The 13,377-nt window shown below is 44.9% G+C and overlaps 1 protein-coding gene across 4 annotated transcripts in view; it reads right to left on the reverse strand.

Annotated features, from left to right (window-relative positions):
* The window catches only part of LOC139060788 (uncharacterized), a 43,231-nt gene that overhangs the window by 1,422 nt on the left and 28,432 nt on the right, over positions 1–13,377 (reverse strand). Inside the window, exon 7 of one of the 4 annotated variants that reach the window (XR_011515046.1) lies at positions 144–262. Coding sequence is in view for 2 of the 4 variants with exons in the window: in XM_070539932.1 (XP_070396033.1) it covers positions 5,098–5,310 (213 nt within the window). In the remaining 2 variants the exon portion in view is untranslated. Of the gene's footprint in view, positions 1–143; positions 263–4,772; positions 5,311–13,377 lie in introns of those variants that run through there. The other 3 variants (XM_070539932.1, XM_070539931.1, XM_070539934.1) reach the window with 3 other exon arrangements.

The following is a 13,377-nucleotide window of genomic DNA, read 5'->3' on the forward strand; positions in this document are numbered from 1 at the left end:
CCTTAGAATCTACCGATTTCAGTAAACGGAATTTCTTTATCATCATCACTTCGCTTTTAGAGAAATCGCCAACTTCTAAAAAACTGACGAAACGCGGAAGCATTAAACTTAAGAAAGAAAGAAACAAAGAAAGCTCTTTGTACTTGCAACGTCGCTCCTACGTCCTTTCAGGCTTGGCCCAACGTGTTGTGTCGTAAGATTTGCCATTTTTATTTTCCGTAGACGTGTGGACACCAGGCAAATAGGAAGAGAAGAAACTGTCCTGAAAACGACAACAAGCCGGCATAGTTGGGGAGGAGGAAAGGAATGAGAAAGGGAAGAAAACCGCCTCAAACAGACAGAGGAGAAGCATTACAAAGTCGTGAGTCCAGTCCCGTGGCTGAAAAGAATTCTATAACAGCTTTGACGGCCTCGTATTGACTTCCAAGTCATCGAAGAAATCGCATTTTGCGTTTGGATTTCTCTATACTACTTTGTGCAGTTTCTCTGCTTTCATTATGAATACGCATTGCTACTGTTTAAAAATATGTAGTTCATAAAGCGACTCTGTCAAAATATTAACAAGCCGCTTCGAAATTCACAGGAATGCGAACGCTACACTAATAAATGCAATCAAGCTTATGCCATTATGCGAGACAGACGGCCGTACGAAACTGTGTGTCAATATGCAAAACGCGTAGACACTCTAATCGGCGCCCTGTTTACATGAGCACGCGCCCCGGTTTAGCAAATCTATCGAATACATTACCTCAAGTGGGTTTCCCTACGCTTAGCCTAAAAGCAGGCAAAGGACCGCGCGGCATATAAAATCATTCGTTCGATTTGTTTTACACGGCACTGCTCCGCTTTTTATCTGACGATGAACGACGCTGTTCGCTCTTATCTTATGTTCAACGACGGCCGGCCATAAGGACGCTGTGTTCGCCCGAACTGCCCACTCAAGAGCGTGGACTCCTCAACGAAGAAAAGCAAGGAAAAGAAAACGGCCATTGTGACTGCGATTCACAACAGGCGAAAGATAGAATCTTTCGAAGTGCATTCTTCGGGAAAAACTGCAGAGCAGCTGCTTGAAGACGTCCCGCTTTCTCCGCCCGCCTATTTTTACGCGATTGTGTTGCGTTCCCCTCTGGCTGCTCGGCCAGCCTCCTTCGGAGGAACGATGTAGAAGAGTGCATTACGTACAAGGTCGATTCAAATAGGTCGCGAAGCTTCGGGCGAAAAGCGGTTCAGTGCAAGCTGTCACCGACATCAGCAAGGGTGGTTATGGGAGCAGCGATTGAAGCGCGACTATGTTTGGAGGGAACAAACACAGGGAAAGAAATACGCCTTTTTTAATTCAGACGACACACAGTTAGATTCACTCAACGAAAATAAAATTCCTAGTCAATTTTATATATTCGTAATGAGTTAAGAAAATACGTTTAATTTTATTATTATTAATAAATGCATTTCTTTTCAGCGCCCATCGCTACAGGGGGCGTTGACGCCACTATCACTCGCAGTGCAATGCACGTCTTCAAATGGGCAGAAAGGCGCACTCGTATCACCTGTTTAAATACGCCCCCCTCACAATTTGTGCTTTCTTGCATGTCGAAGTTTGTCTGAATTTGGTGACGCGGGTAGTTTCATTACTTCTTAATCTGTTCAGTCAAAAGTAGTGAGTTACGACCGCAAGATAATTGTGTAGTTATTTTCGTGCGACTGCGCTGGCCGACGGGCTTGGCATCCGACAATAGGATCAGCACTCTACACCTAAAGCTTTCGTCGGCCTCCAAAGAAAGTATGTTCTGTGCAGGGATGCGATTTCGACAACCGTACGGCTGGCCTTTTCCTGCATCGCTTTCCACGCTGAAAGCTCGAAACGCCCATCAAGTCGAATGGCGGGGCATTTGAATATATAGCTCCAAAGGAAGAACAACAAAACAAATTTCGCGCCTTCGAAAACAAAATGACGTCACTTCTGCTTTTAACGGACATGGCGTCACGTTATTTTTTCTTCCACCGGAAGTGTTCCCACCACCTACAGATGGCGCTAAGCCCCATGAACCGGCGATGGACTGTCATGTTTTGAACGTATGGGCTCCTATGGAAGCTTCGCTACCAGGTATATTTACCTTGTTACGTATTTCGCCTCGACGGAACATGACAGGATGAACGTTTCAGACGGGAAGACTGCAGTGTGGATTTATTTATTTATTTATTTATTTATTTATTTATTTATTTATTTATTTATTTCTTCGCATCACGTTACAGGCCCATTGAAGGGCATTGAGTAAGGGGGCAACAGTAATTACATGACAAAAATACCGAAGTGCAACATCGTTATACAATATTACCACGCAACGAATTCAGTTTATCACGGAATGTTTCACGATTGGAGATGGATGCAATGCGATCTGGGAGACTGTTCCAATGTTCAATAGCTGTTGGCAGTGGTGATGAGTTAAATGCCTGCGTTTCACCATGAATGCGCATGAAACTAATTGCAATTGTGAATGCAACGAGATGTGCGCACAGGAGAATGAGACGGCAAACAGTGAATGTTATTACTATAAATGTACCTGTGAAACAGACATAAAAAAGCAATGACGCGGCGATCTTCTAATGACTGAAATGCAAGGTCTTGTTTTATTCTAGAGAGCACAAGGGGGTAGCCTATATTCAAGTTGACATTAAGACGAAGAAACTGAGTTGGGCAGTACACGTAATGCATATCACGCATAGACGGTGGTCTAGTACATTCGCAAAACGGGCATCATGGGAAGGGAAGCGCAGCCGAAGACGGCAGCGAACAAGGTGGTGCGATGAAACGAGGAAATGTTTAGGCATAAGAGTGTGTCTGCTGAAACGAGACATTGGTGATTCCAGATTACTCGTATAGGCGTCTTGGTCCTGCAGTGTACATAAAAAATGATGACGATGACCAATGGATTCCCGATTTCCGAAACAAACCCATGCGATTTTCCACCAATCGAGCTCCTGTGGCGAGGAATAACCCCGTCCGCTTTCTTCAATATTCGTGATTGTGCAGTAAATCTAGCCCTGGGAGGGTTTTCCAGCGGCGCTGACGTCCATGGTGGCAAATGTGGAACGTTCTGTTTACCTCCAGCACCGTGTGTAGTACGCGAACTGAATAACAGGTAACTGTCGAATCCAACGACACATGGTATTTTGCCAGGAGCCACCAAACAGCCATGAACGTAACGCACATACGCTGACTCTCTTTTCATATACACCACTGACTCCTCTTTTAGCCAACGCTGACTCCATTTTCATTCCTTTTTGCATACGTTCGCAATCCCTGCCTCTCGCGCATCAAACAAGCCCGAGAAAATTGTCCTGCAAAAGCAGCGAAATCCAAGTGCACCGTTGTACGCGGCAAAGTCCGCCGGCCCACGGGCAGAATTCGGGAACAAAAACAGCGCTGTCTGCACTCTCTCTTCCCCCTCCACTAAAGGAGACTACCTGAAAGCGCACGAACTCGGAGACGGGCAGTTTTATTGCGCGGACATTCATCTCCATTACGCGGACACGGGTGCAAAGCCCCAGGCGCAGCTCTGCTCTCGCGCCAGCGCAATCTAAAAGGAATAAAGGAAGAACCGTAAACCGACTGCGCTCGGATTGTTCCTCTGCCGCTGGTTTGGCGGCGCTGGCCACTTCCGCAAGACAGTATACCCGGGTCCAGGTTCCCCTTTTCCCGAGAGACTTCGCCGGGACACGCACTCAATCATTACTATACGTACACGGTAAAGCTCCACGCCTACTCATCTTCATTGGTGTGCAGCCGTCAAACACAATGAAGGCTCGCTGTGTGCGGCGCCAGAGTGTCACGTGTCTCGCGTCCACGTTTGTTTTCGGATACACCGTCGTAGCTGCCTTTGTGTTCAGAGCGCGTGATATAGAATTGCGTATTAAGCGGCATCTACCTTCCACGAAACTGTGAACGGACTCTGCATCGAAGCTGTGTCGGATGCGAGTGTGCTGGACGTTGCCAGCCGAACTAAACGTCAGCAGAAATGAAAGCAGCCGGTTGCGCACGTGTTGTTGTAGGCAGATATGAGTGAACATACTCGCGCTTAATCGATCATGTATATATATATATACATATATATAAATATATATATAAATATATATATATACATATATATACATATATATATATATATATATATATATATATATATATATATATATATATATATATATATATATATATTATGGGGTTTACCGCGTGCCAATTATGAGGCACACCGTAGTGGAGGACTCCGGAAATTTAGACCACCTGGGGTTCTTTAACGTGCACCTAAATCTAAGTACAGAGGTGTTTCCGCATTTCGGCCCCATCGAAATGCGGCCGCCGTGGCCGCGATTTGATCCCGCGACCTCATGCTCAGACAAAATCAATTCTTGAATCTACTGCATCAAACCTTGTTTTAATGGGAACTACACAGATCCTTTCATTAAAAAGTTTCTTTAATTACGCTAAAAGAAAGTTTTTTTTATTTTAAGGGAATTAGGTAAAATGAAAATTTCTTCCTGAACACTGCGATTGAAATGAGTTTTGTTAGTTTCTTTACTATTCGTAATTGTCATTTGTGTGCACCTTCGCCACGCACGTAACTGTAGGCAGATACGTCTCACATGCAAATTGTCCTGCAGTTCACATAAAGTACGCTCATGATGATGATGATGATAATAATAATAATAATAATAATAATAATAATAATAATAATAATAATAGCAATAATGAGATCTCACAAGCGCCAGCCAATTAGTCTTTATTAAAATGATACATCTGCTCACTGGGCCACTCACGCCATTCAGAGTGGCTATATACATTGGTAGGGTTAATGTTTGAATGTGTCGCATAGTAACAGGTCAACCAAAGAGACACGAATATCGAAAACAGCAAAATTAGGACCTAATGGCTCGGAACTACTAGATATGGTGGATATTTATACTGTTAAGAACGGCGCAGCTGAGGTGCAAGTTTTGCCAGCCAGTTGCGACAGTGGCGGCAACTTTTCTTTGAACGCCACCGTTACGCTCTAGCCTCGTCGCCACTGTGACGGAATGCGTTCGGCGGACCAACTATTGTTACTGAGCCGCCACCGCCGCCCTGGTCTGCCGCGAGCGGGGGATTGCTCGCGGGAACGTAGTCCGAGGATCCTTCCCACGCGCCGTCCAAGACGCAAGACGATGGGCACCCGGCCGTGCTGCGGGGGTCAGCTCAGGGAATAAAAAGCGCCTTCCCTGACCCAAGCCCCGAGTTGTACGAAGTCCGTCTGACGTCGGCTCCGAACCGTGAACCTGTGCGGAAGTGTGTGTGTGTAAGCCGTCCCGCAGAGAGGCGGCTTGTTTACGATGACTGGTCGGCCGTTTCCGTCAAATGGGTATCGGGGGAGGAACGTGTGTTTATAAACCGCTATTGTGCGGCTGCTCAGCGCTCTTTCTCAAGCAGTCATGTTATACCCCTGTCAAGCGGGCAAGTTAAGTGCACTTACGGGGAGTGCACTTTGGGACCTTGAGTGACATTTTAGGCTATGCAGTGCAAAACGGGAAAACATAGCGCACTTGCACTAAAGAACAATGGCGCCAGACTAAAAGCATGTTTTCTGAAGATGTAGATTTTAAAAAATCTAAAAAGTGATTGCGTTAGTCATACTATAAATAAAAAAACAATCGTAATCTGTATTTACTCAACAAAAAATGAACGTACATTTATCATAAGAGTGCTGCAAGTCAAGACCGGCCAAGACGAGTGCCCAGCCAATCCAGAACAAGATGCTGGCGTGTGACGAGGCGGCATTTGATTATGCTAGAACAGGTTATCTGCGAGTTATGCTCTGATTATTTTGTTAAAAGCTGTTAAAGAGCTAGAATTAACTTCTGTGTCCCTTTTTTCTGCATTACATTTTGTACCGTTGAAACCACTGGCTCCGTACTCGACCAGAAAAGTGCGTTCCGTGAACGCACTCCGACCGGAGTGCACTCTTCTGCGAGTACACTCCGCTTGCAACGTTTAGATTTGGGAAAGTGCACTTAAAACCGAGTGCACTCTCCGTAAGTGCACTTAACTTGCCCGCTTGAGAGGGGCATTATACTGATGTACTTTTCTCTCGCAGTCATGCTAGACTGATGAACTGCATGTAGATACCCATATTCCTCGTTCTCGATGAGAAGCAGACCCTCCCTTCAACAACGTCCTCAGCGTGGATAAGTTGGACGATGGCATGGGCCAGCTACTTTCTAATTCATGCCCGACTCCAATCTTGACAACTGATTACGAGCGATGAGATTGAGCCCCCGATCCTAACAATACTTAAACGATTTATCACAACCGCATAAGAGCATTTTCCTTTTCCGTACTTCCTGAAAACTACAGTCCGAGGGCGAGTAAAAGTTACTCTCGTCAGGAAGTGAACTATGTGAAATGACGGTAGAAAGCCATTAACAGAATGTTAGTGAAAATACAGAAAATGAGAGAAAACGGAAAGTTATATAAATAAATTATACCCTTTTTCCCATACATTTTCTGCCGCTTTATTTCACACTATGTTTTTTTCAACGACACGTGTGGGATTGATGACGTGCAAATTTCGATCGGTTCGAGTTGTCGCATCTTGTCTTCACAGATCCCGTGAAACAAATTTCGTCTCTCATTCAACAGCGCTTGTTTAGTGTAACCCACGCAATTCTTTATTAATAGTCATGTTATTCGCAGGAACAAGCTTATACGCTAGAAGTAGTTTAGCTAGTTTACGAAGACGACAAACACGTTCCATAAACATTCTCTCTTCCCATCGCAATGTCCTCAGTATACACAAGGCAATGCCTTCGTTCTTCTTTACCCTACAGCTTACCCTAACCGAGTCTATGTAGTACTATAGAGTACGATGGAAGTGAAGAGTTAACGTAACCACCTCCTTGTAAATGAGGTCACTAAACGTATGCGTGATAGGCGTGATTACTTAACGTTCCAGCTACAGTGCTTCAGGCACGAAACCGGCCAGGCAAGAACATAATCTAGGCTCGCGTGCAATAACCTAGTTTGTACCTTATACTAAAAAAAAGAAAGGAAAATGCCATGTCCGCTTTTCTGTCCATATAGAAAACCTTTCTGGAAACATGATAAAAACATGTGGATATACGGTTTCCAATTACCTGAGACGAGATAGCGTACATGGCGAGGTTAAAAACTGATACTTCTATTTTTGTTTATTAGCAAGAACCTATAGCCAAAGGCTTGGAAAAGAAAGAAATGTGGCGGGCAGGGTGATACTTTAGTTATACGCACAATTTTGCCTTAAAGTCTTGATATGTTTATGTCACCTCGATGTAACTTTGGTAACGTGATGGTTCTGCAACAAAGGCCTGTACTCGAAGATTGTTTTACAAACACAAGAAAATGCGGCAGTAGTTCCATTATTCGGTTCATGCGTAAAAAGAAGGGAAGCTTGTTTGCTTGCACGTTTCTGCTGCCGACGCTATTTCCAATATTTAATTCGCTGACATCACTTTTCGCTACATTCAAATTAAGTTTTCTTCCGCGCAGTTTGCACTGGGGAAAGCTTTTCCTCGTGGGCCTGCGCGACCTCGGTTGATGTCGGGTTTTATGCAGTCAGGCTGCACCGTCAGAGCAAAGTGGGAGGCTATCACCAAACGTCGATGAAGATTGATGCTCTCGGGAATGTGACCTACATCACTGTATCTCTCAAACACCTATCACCACGTAGTTGCCTCCCCCCTTTCCCCCTCCTTTCCCTTCGGAGACCCCGTTGTTTTGCTTTTTGATTTCATGTCAATCTTGCTGCGAGCCCTTTGACAAGTATTATATCAGCACAAATTTAAACGCGAACCATTCCACAACTACTATAATGCGTTGTCCGCTACCAGGTTCACATACATTTGTAACAGTGGCTTAATTCCTAAACATAGAAATGTCCTAAACATAGAAATGAGACTACTCCATGCTTGAAACTAGTTACAGACGATTACGAGTCACACACCCAAGTAATTACACCGAACAAGCGTCCTTACTTGCAGTTATTTCCTGTTCGCGTTTAAATTTATGCTGATGGTATACAGCATATCACTACAAACGTCTGTTTTGACTGCTACAATGAAACAAAATGAAATCAAGCTTCTCTATATCAACGGCTATAGAAGGATCAAATAAAGTCGGCCTACTCCGTGGTTCAATAATAACTCTTACAGAGTAACATGCAACAACCAGCCGCAATTGATGTATATAAAGCGTAAAGTAGTGAAAATTACGTGATCGAAATTGTTTCGCAACTATTAAAGCCATGTGCAAAAAAAGTTCAGAAGACTTTCTGATAGACAAAAGTAAGCAGTTTTCACAGCTCGACTAGGACCGCGGCGGAGGCCTTGTGGCTTCGGCGTTCTATTGCTGAGGCCGAGGCGGCGGATTCCGCTCCCAGCCACCGTGGCCACATTTATAGCGTAATGTAACTGAAGAACTCACTTAGATTCGTACGCACGTTCAGCAACTGCAGCCGGTCAAAGTAAATCCGGAGTAACCACTGCGTCGTATCTCACACCTATAGATTGTTCATTTGGGAAGCTAAAGGGCTTCTAAACCACTGAGCTTGAAAATGTTATATAGTAGCAGCTGCTAATTAAGTTTATCCGATCCAACAGTAGCAGATAGCCTAATATAGCCTAATGATGCTGTAATAGCCAAGTTGCAAGTTTTTGATCGACGGCAACGCGGCCACCGTGGCTTCTCCTTCGCTACGCTCCTTCCAGGAGCTCTCTCCTCCTCGCTGCATGCTTCTCCAGAATACGCATGGACACTACATCAGCCCAGAATGTCACCTTGGCACTCTCGTTCCCAGAAGACCTGGTGATCGATATAGTTTTTACCCTAGCTGGTGATGTCACGCGTGTGACCCTGCTGGCGTCACGGCGTGTGGAGAAGAGACTGGAAAAAAAAACCCGGAAAAGAGAGCGGATTGTTTTTTTTTTTTGCGAAAGCGATTATATGGGCACTTCAGCAGCATTTTTTGCCGTCATTGTCGTTGTCGCAGTGATGTTCTGTATAAAGTCCAAGGGCGATAACACCGTGGCCGCGCGCCGGAAGCTGTATGAGCGAGTGAAAGCGTGCGAGGGGGAGCCCACGATCATGGCTCAATCCCACGTGCGCAGAGGAGGAATGCGGGGAGGAAACGCGCCGTCTTTCGTCGCGTGCAAGGAATCTGAGTAGCGGAAGGAGGGCGGGGGGGGGGGGGGGGCTTTGAACTTCGGCAGCAACTGCATTGGCGCGGCAGCGCGTGGTCGCATGGGCTTTATCTTAAAAGCGACCTGCTTTGGAGGCAGACTCTAGGTGTTCCGACGGCTACTATAGCTTTGCGTGTGCTGTGTTCACGTCGCTCAGTTCGCGTTGAAGCGATAGACAGCGCGAAGGTCGCTCGCTGCGGCTGCCGCGCTTCATCAAGTCAGCGTTCTGACAGTGAGTTTCCGCACGCGGTCATCGAGTTTGACGTGTGCATGTTTGTATGTGGGCGCTGACACCATGCTTGTTAATTTACTTAGTAAGTGAGTGTTTACAAGATTGTGCAGCCTATAAATATACTATCCATACTTATTATAACTGTCTACTAATTTGCTATCGTATTTGATGCTTCGCCCTTTGGGCAAAACTGCGACTTTTTTTTAAGTTGTGGCTTCCCTTCGGCACATAGCGCTGCCATATTTGACCAAGATGTTTGTAATTGCGTTCTGTACGCGATGCGCATGTTCATTTAAATTTCATTTAAAGCACTGCAAGTGGTTTAAGGGTCTTCTTAATTCGATTAATTAGCCAATCAATCAATCAATCGTCAGAACAAAAGGTAACATTTAACTTTCTTATGAGCATCACTTCCAGAGGAAGCCTATATGATTCAAAGTTTACGCCAAAATTTTGCTTGGTCATTCACAGTATATGACAGCGAGGTTTGGTAGATTGAAATCCCCATTATAGGCCGGGAGGTTCAACTAAGTGGCAGCTCAAAACGCTGTAAGTGTATTAACGCTCAACTGCGGAAGTTCTACGCCATATCACAGATCAGCATCACCGTGAAAAATAATTTTACTACATACAAAGGCGGCACTTCTGATACAGCACAGTGCAGCACAGTACACATTTTATTTAAGCTTTTGCGCAATAAAACTTTAGTTGCGAGTCAGCATTTGTGGTGTCTGCTCTTTTGCCTTGCCTGCGTGTCTCACGCTGTGCACATTACCATGAAGGGGCGCGTTCTTTCCAAACTTTCCGTCGTGAAACATTCCCTTCGCACTAGCCACAATAATAGACGCTCACATACTGTAATTTTCAGCATGCTATCCGCATCCACTAGCCCATAGTAACTATAAACCAAGTGCGCATAAAAACCGGCGGTACGTGAAACAACGTACTGTTGTCTTAAAGTCTGTTTCCTTTGCACGGCACTTTACTGTGAAACGGGATACGTTAGGCTCACTGCGCATGCGCGTCCTGCACTTAGGACAACCATAGTGACTACCGCCAGCAGTGCTGGGCAGTATCGAAGACGCATGTATTTTAGATATTATCTGAGATACTCTTTGGGTATCTAGTATCTGTATCATGATACGTATGGCAAGACGTGTATCAGTACCCGTATTTCCGATACATGAAAGAATGTATCGTGTATCTTAAGATACAAGATACTGCTATCGCAACATCACCATGCGAAACTTTTAACGTCGGCTGAACTCCGCTTCTCAAGCTGATGCTGATGCCGCTAGGCAAACTGAATAAATCTAAAGGCGACGACATTCTCTGATCTTTCCGCCAGAGCAATCCAGCGAGGCCGGGCGATGAGGTCTGCGGGTCGCGATTGGTGGAGCAGAGTCACGTGGTGGCGCTCGCGCCATCTCGACAAAAACAAGCCCGCGCACGTCTGCGAGAAGCCGACCTTCTGTCTTCTTGATTTTTAGTTTTTAGTTGCGCCGGCGCCATGACACTTCGTAGCCACTGCACTGTGCGCCGCACACGATGCGTCGCAAAAAATGTCGCTACCAGCGTTGTTGCTACCGTGCACCGCCCGGTGATGCGGTATTGCGTAAATAGTAATACGATTTCGGACAAGGTATAACTCCACAACGGTATTTGCGTCATCTCACAGAGGCTTCTTACTGACGTTCTTGTAATTAGATGGCAACCCGATAGCTGGTCGGCAAGCAGAGCAGCAACTCCCATCAACTATATACAAAAGCGGCAAGCAAGAACCGCTTACAGTGCAGCGTATAAGAAGGTTTCATGTTAAGCAGCTAAAGCAACCCCAATAAATTGTTCCGGAATGAAAATATTGCGCTTTCAGCAAGAAATACAAAAATGTGAGGCACTAACAGATATATCATTCACATGAAATAAGGTTGGTCGGAGTTAAGAAATTTTCAAGCAAACATTTTTGTGCAGATGCGTTTGCTGCTACATCACATAGATCTAAAATAAGAAATTTGTGAATGTATCGAAGCATCTTAAGATACAAATGTGAGGTATCGTATGAGATACAATAATTGCGGTAGTATCCTGTATCTGTATCTCAAACACTTGTTGTACCTGTATTTTGTATCGTATCGTGATGCAATTACAATGTATCCCTGCCCAGCCCTGACCACCAGTTACCGTCAATGCCATACCAACACGACAGTACCCAGTCCACCCGCTTCGATCCGAATTCGCGCTGGTTACTTCGTCTTTGTGTTGTTAAAAATGCGAAACAAATGTCACAGTAAGCTAGTGCTTAGTCTACTATTACGCCCAGGACAACGTAATAGCTATGTTTTTCCGAAATGAAGATAAGTTGTTTGTTTCGGCAATGCTAGGCCTGACAATGTTACACGGCCCCAAGCCCGGAATGTGTTTTGATTTATACTTTGCAGGTTGCGCCACAGCACTGGCGTTCATACAAAAATGGCAGTGCCTTGCAACTGGAGTTCTATGCTGGCAGCCTGAGGGGAAAAAAAAAGACATTCAGGAGTAGATATATTCGCAACAAGGTGATACATGTGTCTGCTAGTAGCGAAAATCCGGTGACGACTCAACAGGTTGCAATGGAATGCCAAGATGTTCGCCCAGCAAGGAGCGTAGGTAACGCTCACCTTCCACAATCGTTGGAATACAAAGCGGATGGAAGCATTAACTGGTCAGCAGCAGGGGTAAGCGAAATACGTTTAGAGTATTTGTAGAAAAAAGAAGCAAGAGAAGAGGTTCATAAAGCTGAAATTGTAACAGTACTGGGTAACTGTACATTATAGATATAGAAGTTTTAATGGAGAGAAAAGGCTAAAGAGATAGAGGCAACATGCTACACTGATAAGCATGTATAGCATACCTGTTCAGCTCAAGCAGGTTAGGTGAATATATGTCACCGCATCGTTTCAAAAGGTCTGCCAATAAAGCATCCTCATCATCATCATTCGTGATGCAGTAGCAATAACAGACGCTCTAAAGCTTTTCTTCTCTGCATCATAACTTCACATTAGGCTATATCCGGGATACGCGATTACGGTAGGTGCTAAGACGTTGAGCTGTCGGCTTGTCTACCCTGGCACCCCGGTGAAGTGACGCATGCGCGGTGGGCCTAACTTACCACGGAGACGTATCACGTACCCCACAAATCTAAAGCATTATATTGCGATGGCTGCAATAGTTATCAGCATACCTCCGTGCCTTCGTTATAGAGGTCACGTGCTGACTTTTAACCAACAGCTTTTTTTCTGTTTAGCAATGAGTGTTGTGCTTGCATATCGAGTCAAAGACCTTCGTCAAGCGTTGGGCATGCAACTGACCAGTATAACTCACCAGCAGTCTTGAAAGCAAAAGTGCTGCATCGTCCGCACATCTGTATAGTACGCACAGCGTATAAACTTCACACTTCACCATGTATAGCCTGCAGGTTGTAGTTCGTTAAACAAGGTGTTCATTAGAATGTTGAGTGGCTAGTTTCACAACAGACAACCTGCGTCTACCACACATTAAGGTTTCCTCCAACAGTATATTATACATCAAATGATAAGTACAATACAGAAGACAATGCAACCTAAATCTCAACTCCGCGCGGTCCACACGTATGCACTCCCCTCTATTCACAATACGCACCTTCAAACTCATTAAAATGTCTAAAAATTAGTTTGAGTATGCAATTTTATTGCTGCATATATAGTGAAGTTTAGAGGAAGTTCGAGTAGGGCAACTTCGTCGCAATGTATTCTCGTTATTAGCTTGCGTAATAGAAGAGCCTAAATTGTTTTCGTCGTGCTACTGTTGGCCGTCGAGCCATTGAAGAGAGCAAGGCGTGAAACTGACATGGAATTACTTACCTGCGATAAATCAAAAGCGAAAGA

This window comes from Dermacentor albipictus, chromosome 6, assembly GCF_038994185.2.
Source record: "Dermacentor albipictus isolate Rhodes 1998 colony chromosome 6, USDA_Dalb.pri_finalv2, whole genome shotgun sequence".
Taxonomy (NCBI): Eukaryota; Metazoa; Arthropoda; class Arachnida; order Ixodida; family Ixodidae; genus Dermacentor; species Dermacentor albipictus.